Here is a 14,810-nt window from a genome sequence, read left to right on the forward strand (position 1 = left end):
TTCAGTAAAGAAATGCTAACTTCAGTACAGAAAAAACTTGCTGAATTTAGCTCATTAGTCTCATTATTTGTTCTCATTCCACTTACCTTTTTTTCCAGTGATAGTGATATTTTCCCCCTCCTCCTCCCTACCTCTCTTTTTTTTTTCCCCATGGAGAACACTGAAATGAACTCTAGAATTCCTGGGAGACAGGTATGATCATTTAGTAAACAGAAAGTGGTACCTACCCTTGTCGGTCCTTATACATTTTGTTAACTCTTTCCCATTGGAAATCGAGCTGTGAGAGAGCTTCCTGTAGCCTTGTCCTTTCCACAGGTGTGGCACTTTGCAATCCTGCCGTCTTTTTATTGTGGATAATGTCAACCCGACCTGAGATCTGTTGCAGGCTGTCTTTTATATTCTGTAACATTGAAATTTTAAAGCAAGTCAGATATGATTCGGCTGTCTAAGGAAGGCGAAGAAAGGAAATTTATCAACCCCAGAAGTAACTAATGGACTTACATTTTTAATTATTGACTTTTAAAAGTCATCAGCCCTGGAGCCTTGTGATTTCAACCTGTCCAACTTCAAAGGGTAATTCACAGTCCTCATCTTGAGACAGGTGATCATTTCCTCTATCTTAACACTCTGTCTTCGTCAGGCTCCTGCTACCTTCTTGTCTGCAACCTTGTCCATTTCTTCTCAGTCTCTTTTATGTAATCCTTCCTTTTACTAATCTCTTAATATTGGAGTGCTCTAGTTTAGTTCTAACACTTCGTTCCTTATCTATTTATATTGCCTCCTATTTTGTCCCACGATTGTAAATAATCTCTATATGACAATGACTCCCAAACTTGGATTTCCAGCCCTGACCTTAACTCTGAAATTCAGAGTTACAAATACAACAACTTTCTTGACACTTAAATGTCTTATGGGCAATTCAAACTCAATACAGCCCCAACCACATTCTGAACTGCATCCTCTTGTCCTTCTCTTCTGATGGTTTCCCCTATCTCAGGAAATGACATATCAATCAATAGTTTCAGGTTGACAACCTTGGAATCATCCTTGATCTTTCTTTTTTAATTTCAAGTATTCAGGCTGTTGGACAATCCTGTTGGCTCTACTTCCAGAACATGTCTAGAATTTGACCACTTCTCATTATCTCCCTTGCTATGACTCTAATATAAGCTATCCTTATATCTCACCTGGAATATCAAAATAGTTACCTAAATGATCCTTCTGCTTACAGTACTGCCTCTCTCCCAGTCAATTTTCCACACAACAGCCAAAGAAAGTAATATAAAACAAACACCAGATCATAACCTCTCAAAACCCTCTAATGGCTCCTCTTCAAGCCCAATGAGCCACAATAGGAACTTCCATAATTCATATTTGATCATAAGCCAAGGAAAAGGCTCAGAAAGTAAGTACAATTTGTAGTAAACATAGCTTAGCAGTTGAAGTGGAAAGGATACTATACTTAGTAGGTAACAGGGAACCTGGGCAGCCATATTTGACTGATTCTCCAGAACTTTACTGGATTAAGGGAATATGGGTCAGGAAACAGAGGCTTGAGATGATTAAAAATGTACTTAAAGGGAGTTCCCGTCATAGCTCAGCAGTAACGAACCCAACTAGTATCCATGAGGACACGGGTTCAACCCCTGGCTTCACTCATTGGATTATGGATTCAGCATTGCCGTGAGCTGTGGTGTAGGTCACAGATGTGGTTCAAATCTGATCTTGCTGTGGCTGTGGCTTAGGCCTGCAGCTCTAGCTCCAATTTGACCCCTAGCCTGGGAACCTCCATATGCTGCAGGTGCTGCCCTAAAAAGACAAAAAAAAATGCACTTAAAAAACACTACATGTAATTCAGTAGACAGAATATCTTTCTTTCTATCTATCTATCTATCTATCTATCTATCTATCTATCTATCTATCTACCTACCTACCTACCTACCTACCTACCTACCTATTTCAAATTGCAGAATAGACTTATGGTTGCCAAGCGGGGGGGAGAGTGGGGTGGTTGGAGAGCTTGGGGTTAATAGATACAAACTTTTGCCTGTGGAATGGATTAACAATGAGATCTTTCTGTGTAGCACTGGGAACTATGTCTAGTCATTTATGATGGAGCATGATAATGTGTAAAAAATAGAATGTGTACATGTATGTGTAACTGGGTCACCATGCTGTATAGCAGAAAAAAAATTGTATTGGGGAAGTAACTATTAATAACAATAATAATAAATATATATAAGAACAGAAAGGAAAATAGTAAAAATAGCCCCCATAAACCTATTATCCAGTGCCAACATTTATGAAGCCATTGACATTTTTTCATTATTTTTCCACCCATTCACCTATTCACCTCCTCAACTGGATTATTTTGAAACAAATTTATTTAATATTTTATCCATAAATACTTCAGCATGTATTTCTAATACACATGAATTTCTTTCAAGGAAAGAGCACACAATACCATATTTCACACCTAAAATTTTTAAAAATGTTATGTTATCAAATATCTAGTTGGCCTTCACATTTGAGTTAAATAGAGAAAGTTGTTTAGGAAGGAAACATGTCAAAACTCAGCAACTCTGTATTAGATGAAGAAGAAAGACTCAAATAACTCCCAGGCTTCTAGCCTGGACATCCAGATAAATACTGGTATGCACGAGTAAAGGGATCTCAGATTGATGAAAAAGTTCTATGTGTACATGCTTTTGTGTATGTGTAAGTAATGATTTCCTTTTGGACATGATCATACGGGGAAGCCTTTGAATTATCAGACTGTAGGTATTCAATAGGCAGTTGACCTCAGATTTTGGGAAAAGGAATGAGATGGAAAGTGTTGTTGGGCTATACATATTTTCACATTTCCACATGGTCTGGCCTTTCTGAGCAAAGAACATTGGCATCTGGGTTAATGGATAACTGAAAAGCAAAAATACCTCGGAGTTTAGATTAGCATATTGTTCCAGGGAGACTCAGAAGTTTATCTCCCTTGGATCCCTTTGCTTACATTCCAACTTGCATTCTGAAGATAACAGACCTAGACTTTCTTTCTCTGGAGAGGATTTCTTTAGACTCCAGAGCAAAGGTCCCTCTCTCTGTTTCTAGCTTCATTTTCTCTGTCTCTCTCTCCCTTTCTCCCTTCTCTCCTTCCCTCCATGTCTGTATTTCTGTCTGTCTCTCTGATGTGACAAATGTCTTATATAAGCTCTGATGTTTGTAATACTGAGACTTCTGTTTTGTACTGCAATCCCTGCATGCACAGATAAACACCTGGCCCTCACCGCAGGTCACATGTGGATTTGGGGCATGGGGACCAGTTCTAAAACACTCTTGAGTAATTAAGGATATGTTATCTAATCCAGAGATAGCATGTTTCCTTGTCAGGAAAAATAAATGCAGTCGACTTTCAAATGACAAAAGGCTTAATCAGTGTATAATTTATAAGTAGCCCTCCATATCCATGGTTCTACCACATCTGAGCATTCAACCAATCATGGATTATATAGTACTACAGTACTTACTATTGAAACATATCCTCATACAAGTAGACTCCGGAAGTTCAAACCCATGTCTTTTTTTTTTTTTTTGTCTTTTTGCCATTCCTTGGGCCACTCCCGCGGCATATGTAAGTTCCCAGGCTAGGGGTCTAATCGGAGCTGAAGCCGCTGGCCTACACCAGGGCCACAGCAACGCTGGATCCGAGCCACATCTGCAACCTACACCACAGCTCACGGCAACGCCGGATCGTTAACCCGCTGAGCAAGGGCAGGGATCGAACCCGCAACCTCATGGTTTCTAGTCGGATTCATTAACCCCTGCGCCACGATGGGAACTCCCCAAACCCATGTCTTTAAAGGGTCAACTTACAAATATAAAAACTTAACAAGTATCAATAAAAATAACATTTTTGTCAACCTGCAGACAAAACTGAGGAGGATTTCAAATATGCATGAAATAGAGACTAGACTACATAAGGAGTGTCTGTTGCTGAGCCTCCAGCTTTCCAGAAGGCAGGCTCTGAAACAAACTCTACCAGTCAGTTTGGGCAGCAAGGGGGAAGTTATGGTAGATCTTAGGGTGCTTTCATGCTTCATTCTGAGACTTCAGGACTGTGGTGCATGAGGACTTGCCTTGGGAGAAGATTAATCTATGGAAGCCAGTTTTAAGGGGCAAAAGTCAATGTTTATAGTGTAACCTAAAAAAGCAGCTGCATTCCCAGGTCTGCAAATCAGCTAGACATGATGGTTGTGGGTGATGTAAATTAATTTCAGAGAGAGAGATTGTTTATAAAATTCCAAGGTGTTGTCTTCAAGTTCATTAACACCTTAGACTTAGACACACTGAGTTTCTCCTCAGACAATTTCATTATTTTTTGGTTAAGCAGCTCAATTTAACTCTGTGATCAGAATATTTTCTACAGGTCCTTCATTACCATATGAGGAAAAGGAAGGTATGCCAACACAGAAATATCCTCAGATGACTTATCTGGAGAAATGCAGGCTAAAACTGTCTTTTGCCTGTGTTAGATACAGAATTTCTAGTCAATGGAATATATTAGGTGTTGTTTAATCACAGAAGAGATGTCAAATTGCTCAGAAATGTTTGTTAAAGAGAAGAAAATTTGCCTAAGGACGAACCTTTGTGGAAAGTAGAGGTAGATGATGGAAATGAATACGTCCAGGGAGTAGATCTCATCAAACCTTGGAGAAGAACCGGAAGGGAAATGTTTTAAAACCAAGGGGATAAATAATATCAGGAGGAGGGGAGGGACATGCCAACAAGTTAAATGCATCCAGAAACAGGAGTAAAAAGTCAACTGTGGATACTTAAGAGGTGAGTGGTTATTTTATCAACAGCAATCTCAGCATCTTGAAAATGAGAAAATGCAAATCCGGACAAGCTGTTTTCCACTGTCATCTTTTTTTCACTACAAAATTGAAAAGAGCTTAGTACTATACTACAATTTGCTTTGACATTAGACACATCTTTGTGGAGGAAAAGTTTACTACTAATTAAAAAAAGATGATTTAACCAATTTTTTAAAAAGACAGTGGATCTGGTATACATTATCAATGCCCCAGAAATCACTGCCCTCAGGCAAGCTTCTTGTATTTTTTTTTTTTTCACCTGGCAAAATTTCATTACCATCTGAGGTCTTGGGTGAAATATTTAAGCTACCCCACTAACTAGACTAAGTCAGGTGCCAGGAACAAGCACCAACATGACTTCTTTGCTGCTTCTGTTAACTCTGCTGACCTGGGCAGCCTGAACAAATGACTTGTACTGGCTCGATTCCTGAAGATATAAGTCAAAGACTCCACATTAGAGTGGCTTCCAGCCCAAGGGCAAAAATCCAGAACTCTAAGTTTTCCATTTGATAGCAAGCATTCAGCTGACTGACAGGCTGATTCCTGAAACTCACACTGGGGCAACTAGCCCTATCTGTCTCTATGTTGGAAGCCGAAGCATTTAAAATGAAGAGCCGTAATTTGCTACAGGGCTAAAATTCAAGAGAAAGGAAGAAGGATCTTCCTCACAGGACTAAAAGTAATCCACTTATGGCTTTGATGTGGGATGTGTGTGTGAGATATTCTCTCTCCGATGATGTGAGCTTGCAAAGCTTCCTGATTTTAATCCAAATCTCTGGAGAGCTCCCAATTCTCTGGAATGTGGTAGAAATGCTCTTTGTTGAATTAGGAACAATTTTTGCAATGCTAGGCAGCATGTTGCAAAAGCAGGAAAACTTTGTATCTTAAATGAGAAAAGAAAAAAGCAAAAACTGGGGCAGGGGATGTCATACTCCCTGGATATCTAGATAATAGCTCCTTGGTGCATTCTCAGAGAATGCTGTCAAAATTGGCTCCAGTCCAGTAAGTCCTTTTTAGGTCTACATATACACTTGTCCCTGAAGCATTGCACACAGAAAAATGGTATATGCACCAAAGAAAATTCTGTAGCAGTTTCCATAGTTTAAAGTTAGAGATGAGACTTTAGAGCTTTTTACTATTTTAGTTTGTCTAGAAATAAGTGATCTTTATAGTTTCTGACCCTCTATAAATGAAACCATGGTCCCCATAGTTGCTATGGTGATAGAAAAATCTCTAGGGTCACTATAGAGTATACTGTTTCCATTTCTATCCCTGAAGAGTTCATCTTACCTGAAAATATGATGGCCAAATGAGGAAGTGCTCACTTTTTAGTCAAGTTCTCTCTTGATTTTAACATACCCTGCGAAATTACCTTCCACCATTTCAATTCTGTACAATGTTTATTTGCTAGCCACACTTTCTGGAAAGAAGACCTTACATTCTGGAGGGCACTTGTACTGACTCTATATAATTTACGTCCTTAATATTTTAACATAGCATCCTTCCCTCTCTGGCTCACAGAATTAAATAAGTTAAATAACACCCTTATTTATACACTGTTAATAGAGAAAAATTAGATAATGAAGTAACTTCTACAACTTAAAGATGAAGGCCAGACATGTAAAATAAGGAAAAACAGAAGACTATGAACTATACTGCTTCCATTCACTTTTCTGGTTGAAAAGCCTGCTGTTTAAATAAGAGCACAGACATAACATGTAGTTGCTATGAGGCCTATATTATTATGTCTGATGACACAGACATAATAATACAGGCCTCAACTTTGAGAAAAATAGTATTTAGAAATGTGGGTTTCCCTTTAAGAAGAGAATCAGGTTTTTAGGGGATTCATAATACAAACAATTTGAACCTACAAGTACTTTGCTTATTCAAGTATTGTGTAACAAGTGTTTTTAATGAGCTAAAAAGAGAAACTAGAGACTACAGACAATTGATCTAGGGAACCAAACAAGGGACCTATTTGCCAACTGATCAGGCTGAGATAAAGGGATGAAGTAACTTTTAATTTACCTAGGGTCTGGTCTCTATCATAAGGGGCATATTTCTGCTGTTTAGTTTTTCTTCTATTTAATGTAAAGTGACAATGACTCCCTTGTTGTCAGAATGTCTCATTACAGAATGTGCCTTTACCCACCTAAAAGGTAAATCTATTTATATGAATGTCAAACTAGATACTGTAGAAACTGTCTAGGGCTGGAATAGGGAAGAGTGATATCTGATTAACTGAACTTATTATTAATCACTTCTGATGAAAATAAACAACTTAGCAAATTTTCAATGTTTTTCTTATAGCAAGTTATTTCTTCTATAAATTCTAATTTAATATCAAATGTGCCTATATGATTTCTATTTCAAAAAGTACTATTTAAAATAGCCTTACTGGGGTTCCCACTTTGGTGCAGTCTCTGGAGCTCTGGGACCTAGGTTTGACCCCTGGCCTGGCACAGTGGGTTAAGGATCTGGTGTTGCCTCAGCTGTGGCATAAGTCACAACTGTGGCTCTGATCTGATCCCTGGCCCAGGAACTCCATATGGCCAAAGAAATTAAAAAATTAAAATAAAATAAAATAAAATAAAATAGCATACATGCTGTAATGCCTTCTCTGTAGTCATGAAAATAAACAGGCATCTCACACATAAATAATGTAAAATTCAATTCAGCCCTTGCTAAAATTTTGGTACATAATTTAAAAATGAGGATGTCTGTAACTTAGACAGTGATAAGTTCCAATGAGGTGTCGTTAGTTGTCTTATACCAAAAGGTAAGCTCAAACACAGCTTCATGAGTTTAAATCTTATCGAGGTAAGATTTTAAATAATCAGTCGATGATAGGATGTATATACTAACATTAATCTAAAATTCTGTCTAAAGAAAATTTACATTCAACTTTGTATCCTAACCTGATACTCTTGCAATTTTCCACATTATATAGTTAATGATAGTTCCATTCTTTCAGTTGTTCATGCCAAAATTCTTAGTGTTATCCTTGAATCCTCTACCAACCCACATGAAATTGGCCACCAAATCCTATGGGCTCTACCTTGAAAATGTATTCAGAATTTGACTCTACCACCACTCTGAACCAAACCACGACTCCAGCTTAGAAAATTCTGAATATGGGCATAATAATAGTGTTTTCCTAATTGAGTTGTTCTAGTGACCATACAAATTACCACAAGTAAAGAATTTAGAGCATGTCCTGACACATATTAAATTAGCGGTAGTTATTAGTATTTTCCAAATATTTAAAGCATGAATATTTCAAAGACATTCTCCTTTATAAAATTATTCTGTTTCTGCTTTCTACAAGGCTTTCTCTTCTTCACAAATTCAGTTACACTCAGGCCTTACACTATGCATTTTGGCTCTACTATGTCTTTCCTACATTTAATACTTTCCAACTTGTTTATGTAACTCTGATATGTGTATTCAATTGATGCTATAAACTAACAGTACAGGAATTGCACCTTATATTGCTATTTTAGAGGATTAAACACAATATCTGGGACTTAATATATTTGTGTTAACTTGAAGTAAAAAGTTGAGGTGAAGTTCTGAATCTTAACTTGCTTATGAAAATCAAACTGAAATGAACCACTGAACCTTTAAAGTTTGTTATGTTGTCCTTGAACCACTGCAGATATGCATTCAGACCTCAACAGGTGTTCTGAGCATTTCAGATATCTCCCTTATTCTATTTTACTTTTACTGGTTATTTAGCTGTTAGAGTAAACAGTGGAATAATATTCTATCTGTATTTCCTGGCCAAGATTCTCCATGGATACCTCACAGAACCTCAGGTAAACAACACACAAAGTCCTTCATTCAGAATTATGTCTGCCCAAGTTCCCCAGATGTCACACAACATCAACAAGAAAAAAAAGAAAAATGCAAAACCTGTACCTCACTGCTCCAACTGTTCCTCAGAAACAACAGCTCTAGTGCATCAGCACCAACTAAACAGAAATGGATTTCATTTAAGTCCATTTGTGATAGATGCACTTTGTATTAAGTTGTGCACATCATCAGAATCATTTTATAAAAAATAATCTTTATAGAAATATTGGCTCTTGCACATGGCAAAGGAGAGTTGTATAGGAGCAAATGTTTTTCTCATCAATAAAAATTAGACATATGGTATTCCATGTTTCCAATTTTTTTTAGAACCAGGACATTATTTTGAGTCTTGTGTAACTGAGTGATGGAGTGGCAGGTAAGTTTTATGGAGAAAAATTCTGTGGCAACACAGAAATCTAGGAAAAACTAAAAAACTGATTAATGCTGAGGAATGGGCTTCTGACTTTTTTTTTTACTTTTTAGGGCCACACCCACAGCATATGAAGGTTCCCAGGCTAGGGGGCAAATCAGAGCTGTAGCTGCTGGCCTACATCAAAGCTCATGGCAATGCCAGATCCTTAATCCACTGAGTGAGGCCAGGGATTGAACCTGTGTCCTCATGAATGCTAGTCAGATTATTTCCACTGAGCCATGACAGGAACTCCTATTACTCAGGAATGGGATTGAAAAAATGCAGACAGGACATTTTCCTTTTTGTTGTTGTTGTTATATATATATTTTTGCTTTTTGCTTTATACTCTTTTATCATATTTAAATAGGCAATCATGAGCATCTTACTATTTTTATAAAGAATGGAAAACCCAGTATGTGTGATGAAGCAAGTTCACAGATAACTACTATACAATATTGAATCTATATAATTTAATACAAATGATAGCACACTACTTTGAAAAATAGGAAACGTATCTGGTATTATTTTGCCCGTTTTTATAAATGATTAACACTGTTGATGTTGAGAGAACATGCTTTCTATCACAGTGTTTTACATTTGGGATAGAAAAGTAAAAACACTGTCATATAATTATTCTTAACCTAAATGTACAAATTTAAGAAAAATAACAAAGGGCAAAAGAACACATGATATAGGAGTAGGATCTTAATGCTGAACCTCCTTTATTTGTCGTTTTGGAAACCCCGTAGATTTCCCTAATGGTGAGAACATCCTTTAATGTTCTGCTGCAAGTTTGGAAAATTCAATTTGGGAGTTGGTAGTAATTAGGACCCATTAACTATATGTGGTTTACAATACCAAGTTCTTGATTTTTTTCCTTGACTGTTTAATGATGTGCATTAGAATTCAGAAATAAGCAGACAGGTAAAAATCATTGTATTAGAATGAACTATATGTATTTGCCAAAGTTTGAACATTTTGACCCACATAATGTCAACTCATAAGGTTTAACTCAGTGCTGTTAAAGTATCAACATGCTTGTTATTACTATTTTAAGCAAGAAAATGGATACAGATTAGCTGTTTTAAATGGCAAAAGGCAAACAATAACAAAATAAATAACAAAAACCAAATCTCAGAATTCCAAGGAAAAAAGGAAAAAAAACTATTGATTAAACTATCCTTTACTTAAAGCTTCAGTGCTTTTAAATAAAGTCATGGTTCTGAATTCAGAAAAAAGGATTCTTAATCATCGAAGCATAATTATGAAAAAATAAATGTAACATATTTAATAAAAAAATAAATAAAACTCCAAAGAAAGCAACAACAACAAACTAACTAAAAAACAGCATCCTATTCTTGGTAAAAGGCATGGAACATCTAAATTTAAAATGACTTAGAGTCTCAAAATGGCTGAAAGACTTAAATATAAGACAAGACAACATCAGACCCCTAGAAGAGAACATAGGCAAAACATTTTATGACATCAACCTTACAAATGTTTCCTCAGGTCAGTCTCCCAAAGCAGCAGAAATAAAAACAAAAATAAACCCATGGGACCAAATCAAACTGACAAGCTTTTGCACAGCAAAGGAAACCAAAAAGAAAACAAAAAAGATAACTTACAGAATGGGAGGGAATAGTTTCAAAGGATGCAACGGACAAGGGCTTAATCTCTAGGATACACAAGCAACTTATACAACTCAACAGCAAAAAAGCCAACCGCCCAATGGAAAAATGGGCAAAAGACCCGAAGAGACAGTTCTCCAAGGAAGATGTACAGATGGCCAACAAGCACATGAAAAAATGCTCAACGTCCCTGATTATTAGAGAAATGCACATCAAAACTACCATGAGATACCACCTCACACCAGTCAGAATGGCCATCATTAGTAAGTCCACCAATAACAAATGCTGGAGGGGGTGTGGAGAAAAGGGAACCCTCCTGCACTGTTGGTGGGAATGTAAGCTGGTACAACCACTATGGAGACCAGTAGGGAGGTACCTTAGAAATCTATACATAGAACTACCATAGGACCCAGCAACCCCGCTCTTGGGCATATATCCAGACAAAACTTTCCTTGAAAAAGACGCATGCTCCCACATGTTCATTGCAGCTCTATTCGCAATAGCCAAGACATGGAAACAACCCAAGTGTCCATCGACTGATGATTGTATTCGGAAGCTGTGGTATATATACACAATGGAATACTACTCAGTCATAAAAAAGAAGGGCATAATGCATTTATGGGCATTTGCAGCAACATGGATGGAACTGGAGACTCTCATCCTGAGCTAAGTAAGTCAGAGAGAAAAAGACAAATACCATATGATATCACTTATATCTGGAATCTAATATACAGCACAAATGAAGCATTCCACAGAAAAGAAAATCATGGGCGTGGAGAATAGACTTGTGGTTGCCAAGGGGGAGGGGGAGGGAGTGGGGTGGATTGGGAGCTTGGAGTTAATGGATGCAAACTATTGCTTTTGGAATGGATTAGCAATGAGATCCTGCTGTGTAGCACTGGGAACTATGTCTAGTCACGTATGATGGAGCATGATAATGTTTGAAAAAAGAATGTATACATGTATGTGTAAATGGGTCACCATGCCGTACAGTAGAAAAAAATTTGTTTTGGGGAAATAATTTAAAAAATAAAATTAAATTAAAAAATGATTTAGAATCTGCATCCTCAAGATAAATATTTAAAAGTGAATTATTAATTTGGCACCTAAAATTAATACAATAATGGAAAATGCAATCTTATGTTTTACTACATTCTTTTTTGTTTTTCCTGTTTTTCTTTTTGGGGCCGTACCTGTGGTGTATGGAGGTTCCCAGGACAGGGGTCAAATTAGAGCTACAGTTGCCAGCCTACTCCACAGCCATAGCAATACCAGAATGGAGCTGCCTCTGTGACCTACACCACAGCTCCTGGCAACACATGGATCCTTAACCCAGTGAGTGAGGCCAGGGATTGAACCCACAACTGCTTGGACACTAGTTGGGTTCATTACCACTGAGCCACAACAGGAACTCCTTACTGCATTCTTAAAGGCAATATGTTTTTAGGATTATTTACGTGGAAATTTAATTTACAATAATTTTTAAGATTTTGGACATATGATGAAGTAATATGGATTTTACAAAACTTGAAATTTATATAATTATAAATTTTAAAACAATTTTTCTACATAATCCTGCATGATTTCACTCTATCTTCACAATATTACTGCTGAGTAGGCTTGGGCAGGTAATATCATTGATCTAATTGCAAAGCTAAAAACACTGAGCCTTAGAAATTTTATGCCTAGGACACAACTATTAAAAGTCAGATTCAGCGTCTAAATCTAAGTCTTCTCTGTTCAAATACAGTGCCTTGACAACCTCTCTGGCCTACTGTTTGCCATAATCATATATCCATAACCATATAATGCAAGCCAAATTACTGCATTATATTTACTAATATTAATATATTAGTAATATTTTAATGACATGTAGGTCTCTTGCTACACATTTTCATAAATTATTTGTTTCTGGACTTCCTGTTGTGGCACAGTGGTTAACGAATCTGACTAGGAACCATGAGGTTGCAGGTGCGATCCCTGGCCTTGTTCAGTGGGTTAAGGATCCGGCATTGCTGTGAGCTGTGGTGTAGGTCACAGACACAGCTCTGATCCTGCATTGCTGTGGCTCTGTTGTAGGCCGGTGGCTACAGTTCCAATTCGACCCCTAGACTGGGAACCTCCATATGCTGCGGGAAGTGGCCCTAGAAAAGGCAAAAAGACAAAAAAATAAAATAAAATAAAATAAAATTTGGTGTGTACATACCTAGAACAAATTTCTCCATACTAGTGTATATGCTTCACATGTCTGGATGATTTAACTCAGTAAGTTTGCACATAATATAAAAGAAACTAAATTTGTTTTGTTTTTTTAAAATTATTATTCTTGGTACTGGTAGATTGACATTGCTCTGCTTCTTCAATCTCAGGCTTCATTCTGGATTTATCAGTGTCATTCATTCATTCATTCAATAGATGTCCAATGAGTGCCTCTTGAATGGTAGGTACTGTTCTAGGAGTTGGAGATGCAGAGATGAACAAGAAAAATAGGAGTTCCCGTTGTGGCTCAGCAGTTGTCAAACCTGACTAGCATCCATGAGGATGCGGGTTTGATCCCTGGACTGGCTCAGTAGGTTAAGGATCTGGCATTGCTGTGAGCTGTGGTGTAGGTCACAGACATGGCTCGGATCTGGCGTTACTGTGGCTCTGCTGTAGGCCGGTGGCTACAGCTCCAGTTAGACCCCTAGCCTAGGAAGCTCCATATGCCGCAGGTGCAGCCCTAGAAAGAAAAAAGATAAAATAAAAAATAAAATAAATAAAAAACATTAAAAAATAAAAAATGTATAAAGCTCAGGGAGATTTTCATTGGTCTATCAGATAATTCTAAAAGGTTTTTTTAACTTGTCCCTTCTTTTCTGTAGCTGGCGGCTACAGCTCTGATTGGACCCCTAGCCTGGGAACCTCCATAGGCCGCGGGTGTGGCCCTGAAAAGACCAAAAGACCACCCCCCAAAAAAAATAAAAAGAAAATATTTTTTCTTCCTAGAGATTATGTGTATGATGGATGCTGGTCACCACAGAGAGTAGGTTAGAAGGAATAGATGGTTCATTTGCAAACCACTGAAAATGGTGAAAATTGTATCTTTTGCTGTCACTGACTAGGTATTGTTGTTTTAAATACAGCACTGCAGTTAAACGTGTATATGTAGACTTTAACATATGTATATGTGTTTTCAGAGTTATAAAACCCTGCATGATCGTTTTCATATTTTAAGCAGGTGAAAATAAAACCTCTAAGCACTTTTAGATAACAAAAATGCCTTGAGACCCTTTGTAACGTGGCTAAAAGAAGAGCAAAAATTTTTCATTTCTAAGAAAAAAAGAATTAGAGAAACCCATTAGTAGCTGTTGTGACAGCAGCTGTTGGGGGGTAGATCTATCTTAAAATTAAAAAAGAGAAATTGGAGCACCAAAGACTCAAACACCAGTTCATTTTCACTCTTTGGAATTTGTTTTTATCTGACAGATGAAGGCAACACCCTATATAAATCTAATTCTTATCCATTTTATGTCCTGTCTAGCCACAAGGCACTATATTAATGACATATCAAATTGGGAAGGGTATTCACTCAAAAAGCATTAAAGTACTTATTAATTAGATTTCTCTGAGCTCCTACAGAAAATTTTTAGTTATTTTTAGTGCTTCTATGGGAAGTTGCCCTTTTGATTCTTTTGTTTTTTCCTGCTTCGTTTATGGTCCACTTGTGAAGAACACTTCTTAAATACAACTATTTATTTTGGTCAAAACATTCTCCTTAGGATGATGCATTGTCTTTACATAAATAACAAATCAGTAATTATATGTCATAGATCAAAAAGTGACATCATAATTGGTCAAAGAACAGCTCGGATAGTTTATGAACAAAAGGAAAACCTCCACACAACTTAATTGCAACCTCAAAATTTCTACCAGACTCATGAATCGTAAGTTCCAATGCAGAAGTTTCTGACTTCCAGAATTTATAGGACAGGGATTATCAAAACAGTTTTTCTGGGAGAATGGAAGGAGGTGGACTGAATCCTTAAAGTGTATTTTAGCAGAGAT

The 14,810-nt window shown here is 37.1% G+C and overlaps 1 protein-coding gene across 6 annotated transcripts in view; it reads right to left on the minus strand.

Moving 5' to 3' along the window:
* DMD (dystrophin) overlaps positions 1–14,810 on the minus strand; it is a 2,144,556-nt gene that overhangs the window by 1,230,263 nt on the left and 899,483 nt on the right. For all 6 annotated transcript variants that reach the window (XM_047764837.1, XM_047764839.1, XM_047764840.1 and 3 more), the window contains one exon: positions 228–400. In XM_047764837.1, the coding sequence (XP_047620793.1) occupies positions 228–400 (173 nt within the window). The remainder of the gene's footprint in view (positions 1–227; positions 401–14,810) is intronic.

Source organism: Phacochoerus africanus, chromosome X (assembly GCF_016906955.1).
Source record: "Phacochoerus africanus isolate WHEZ1 chromosome X, ROS_Pafr_v1, whole genome shotgun sequence".
In the NCBI taxonomy this organism is placed as follows: Eukaryota; Metazoa; Chordata; class Mammalia; order Artiodactyla; family Suidae; genus Phacochoerus; species Phacochoerus africanus.